The sequence below is a fragment of the Emiliania huxleyi genome (genome assembly GCF_000372725.1).
Source record: "Emiliania huxleyi CCMP1516 chromosome Unknown EMIHUscaffold_1683, whole genome shotgun sequence".
NCBI lineage: Eukaryota > Haptophyta > Isochrysidales > Noelaerhabdaceae > Emiliania > Emiliania huxleyi.
In genome coordinates this window covers 1-4,252 of record NW_005200898.1, presented here as the reverse complement: position 1 = coordinate 4,252, position 4,252 = coordinate 1, and the positions used below count along the sequence as shown (strand labels likewise).

At 71.0% G+C, this 4,252-nt stretch overlaps 1 protein-coding gene across 1 annotated transcript; it reads left to right on the top strand.

The window, feature by feature from the left end:
- Positions 1-283: 283 nt before the first annotated feature.
- On the top strand, positions 284-4,234 carry EMIHUDRAFT_122994 (hypothetical protein; the record flags this gene model as incomplete). The annotated part of the gene is made up of 1 exon (XM_005784724.1): positions 284-4,234. A coding segment is annotated over one exon (3,951 nt), but the record flags the coding sequence as incomplete, so codon positions are not given.
- Positions 4,235-4,252: the final 18 nt, after the last annotated feature.

Genomic DNA, 4,252 nt, shown 5'->3' with positions numbered 1-4,252 from the left:
CGTGCCGACGACATTTGTAGATGAAGGAGGCAGGTGGCCAATAGCGACCTTCGTTACGAAATGTAGCGTTACCGGGAGGTCTCCAAGCTGTCTTGGGTGGTAACTTCCCGGCCTACCAAGTGACGGGTTTTGCCCCGAAGTGACAGTAAAGTGAAGGTTTTCGCGGCAAGTGGCGTTTTGCGCACGACACACCGCTATAATGAACACACACACACACACATACTCACTGTGTGAGGGTGCCGGACGGGTTACCTTTAACAAGGCATCTTCGGCTGAGCTCAAAATGGCAGTCACCCGCCTGCTTTTGCTGGCTTTTCTCGCGGCAGACACTCGGGCCATCGCTGGCTACGCCCCTGGCTCGGATGATGGTGCGGTCGCCTCGATCGTCGCCCGGCGCCAGATGTACGACGGAAACCGTGGCGGCAGCAGAACGGGCGGCGGCGGCCAGCAGGAGACAGAGGCGGCGCTCTTGGCCACACCCCGCGCCCGGCGCTCGCTCGATAGCACCGGAACGTACGGCACGATCTTTGGGCGCAAGATCGGGCAGACGATGCAGATCTTTGCGTACTCGAGCGACACGGCAACGAACGGTGCGTCCGGCGTGCTCATCGACGCGGACACCGCCCTCTCCTGGCAAACCGTCGAGGTCGCCTTTGCCAACGGCGTGATCGAGAGCGTCGCCGCCGAGAACGGCCTCACTGCGACTATCAAAACGAACAACAAGGAAGTCGGCGTCGGCGACATGGCTGGCTCGGGCGACACCCACCCCGCCGGCCTCGTCATGACTGTCACCTTCACCTCCGGCACGGACATGGACAGCGTGTACATCGACTTCTCGTCGAGCACAACCGTGATCTGCATCTTGACCTGCGTCCCGTTTACCTCGACGCCCCGTGTGGCGACCGTCGTGCAGGACAAGAGCAACAACCTCTACCTGTTTGCCTCGCCCAACACGCCCACCGACGGCAAGGCTTCGACCATCGAGATTGCGGTCACGGGCGCCGTTGACGAGAGCGACATCACCCCCCTTCTCACTGACATGACGCTGCAGGTTGGCAGCGGCTTCTTCGGGCTGACCATCCTCGACGGCACGTCGAATCTCCCCGACGGCGAGGCGATCGCCGTCGCGTCTCGGCCCCTCCTCGACATCGACGTGGACTCTGTGACGACTGCGGTCGTCGCCTCTCCCGCCGCCCCGGCATTCGACGCGCTCATCTTTGTCATCGGGGCGGCCTTCGACCCGTGCGTCTTGTGCAACGCAATCGTGAGAAAGACTGGCAACAGGCCCCCATCGTACGGAAACCCGTGCCTGCCTGGCGACCCGACGAAAACCTACAAGGACGGCCCCAAATCCTCCGCCGACCTCGTCCAGTTGACTACCGAGTGCTACACGAACATCGCGGACGAGAGTCCGGTGCGCCGCTGCGTCTATGACTACAAGGAGGGGTCAGGATACGATTACGATGGGAAATATAACGGGGAGCCCCTTAACCGAATTGAGACGTGCATGATGCTCCCGTCGCCGTCCCCGCCTGCGCTTCCGCCGGCCTCGTACCCGCCGCCGCCGCCGTCCGGCTCGCCCGCGCCGCCGCCGCCGTCGGCCTCGCCCTCCCCGCCGCCGCCGTCCGCCTCGCCGTCGCCGCCGCCTCCGTCCGCGTCGCCCTCGCCTCCGCCACCCTCCGCCTCTCCCTCCCCGCCACCTCCTTCCGCGTCGCCGTCGCCACCGCCTCCCTCCGCGTCGCCGTCCCCGCCGCCTCCGTCGGCCTCGCCGTCGCCGCCGCCGCCATCCGCGTCGCCGTCGCCGCCGCCTCCGTCCGCCTCGCCCTCGCCGCCGCCTCCCTCCGCCTCTCCCTCCCCGCCACCTCCTTCCGCGTCGCCGTCGCCACCGCCTCCCTCCGCGTCGCCGTCCCCGCCGCCTCCGTCGGCCTCGCCGTCGCCGCCGCCGCCGTCCGCGTCGCCGTCGCCGCCGCCTCCGTCCACCTCGCCCTCGCCGCCGCCTCCCTCCGCCTCGCCGTCGCCACCGCCGCCGTCCGCGAGCACCGACACGTACGGCACGATCTTTGGGCGCAAGATCGGGCAGACGATGCAGATCTTTGCGTACTCGAGCGACACGGCAACGAACGGTGCGTCCGGCGTGCTCATCGACGCGGACACCGCCCTCTCCTGGCAAACCGTCGAGCTCGCCTTTGCCAACGGCGTGATCGAGAGCGTCGCCGCCGAGAACGGCCTCACTGCGACTATCAAAACGAACAACAAGGAAGTCGGCGTCGGCGACATGGCTGGCTCGGGCGACACCCACCCCGCCGGCCTCGTCATGACTGTCACCTTCACCTCCGGCACGGACATGGACAGCGTGTACATCGACTTCTCGTCGAGCACAACCGTGATCTGCATCTTGACCTGCGTCCCGTTTACCTCGACGCCCCGTGTGGCGACCGTCGTGCAGGACAAGAGCAACAACCTCTACCTGTTTGCCTCGCCCAACACGCCCACCGACGGCAAGGCTTCGACCATCGAGATTGCGGTCACGGGCGCCGTTGACGAGAGCGACATCACCCCCCTTCTCACTGACATGACGCTGCAGGTTGGCAGCGGCTTCTTCGGGCTGACCATCCTCGACGGCACGTCGAATCTCCCCGACGGCGAGGCGATCGCCGTCACGTCTCGGCCCCTCCTCGACATCGACGTGGACTCTGTGACGACCGCGGTCGTCGCCTCTCCCGCCGCCCCGGCATTCGACGCGCTCATCTTTGTCATCGGGGCGGCCTTCGACCCGTGCGTCTTGTGCAACGCAATCGTGAGAAAGACTGGCAACAGGCCCCCATCGTACGGAAACCCGTGCCTGCCTGGCGACCCGACGAAAACCTACAAGGACGGCCCCAAATCCACCGACGACCTCGTCCAGGAGACTACTGAGTGCTACACGAACATCGCGGACGACCCCACGAAACCGGTGCGCCGCTGCGTCTATGACGCGATGATGGGGTCAGGATACGATTACTATGGGCAGAGCATTGATCGGCCCCTTGACCGAATTGAGACGTGCATGATGCTCCCGTCGCCGTCCCCCCCTGCGCTTCCGCCGGCCTCGTACCCGCCGCCGCCTCCGTCCGCCTTGCCTGCGCCGCCGCCCTCCGGCTCGCCGTCGCCGCCTCCCTCCGGCTCGCCGTCGCCGCCTCCCTCCGGCTCGCCGTCGCCGCCGCCGCCCACGCCGCCGCCTCCCTCCGCCTTGCCTGCGCCGCCGCCCTCCGGCTCGCCGTCGCCGCCTCCCTCCGGCTCGCCGTCGCCGCCGCCGCCCACGCCGCCGCCTCCCTCCGCCTTGCCTGCGCCGCCGCCCTCCGGCTCGCCGTCGCCGCCGCCGTCCGGCTCGCCGTCGCCGCCGCCGCCTCTGCCGCCGCCTCCCTCCGCCTTGCCTGCGCCGCCGCCGTCCGTGTCGCCGTCGCCGCCGCCGCCTCTGCCGCCGCCTCCCTCCGCCTTGCCTGCGCCGCCGCCGTCCGTGTCGCCGTCGCCGCCGCCGCCTCTGCCGCCGCCTCCCTCCGCCTTGCCGTCGCCGCCTCCCTCCGGCTCGCCGTCGCCGCCGCCTCCGTCCGCCTCGCCCTCGCCGCCGCCACCCTCCGCCTCTCCCTCCCCGCCACCTCCTTCCGCGTCGCCGTCGCCACCGCCTCCCTCCGCGTCGCCGTCCCCGCCGCCTCCGTCGGCCTCGCCGTCGCCGCCGCCGCCGTCCGCGTCGCCGTCCCCGCCGCCTCCGTCGGCCTCGCCGTCGCCGCCGCCGCCGTCCGCGTCGCCGTCGCCACCGCCTCCGTCGGCCTCGCCGTCGCCGCCGCCTCCGTCGGCCTCGCCGTCGCCGCCGCCTCCCTCCGCCTCGCCGTCGCCGCCGCCTCCGTCCGCGTCGCCATCGCCGCCGCCTCCGTCCGCCTCGCCGTCGCCGCCGCCTCCGTCCGCGTCGCCGTCGCCGCCGCCGCCGTCCGCGTCGCCGTCGCCGCCGCCTCCCTCCGCGTCGCCGTCGCCGCCGCCTCCGTCCGCCTCGCCGTCGCCGCCGCCGCCGTCCGGGACGCCGTCGCCGCCGCCGCCATCGGCCATCGCCGTCGCCGCCGCCGCCATCCGCGTCGCCATCGCCGCCGCCTCCGTCCGCGTCGCCGTCGCCGCCGCCACCGTCCGCGTCGCCGTCGCCGCCGCCTCCGTCCGCCTCGCCGTCGCCGCCGCCGCCGTCCGCGTCGACGTCGCCGCCGCCTCCGTCCGCGTCGCCGTCGCC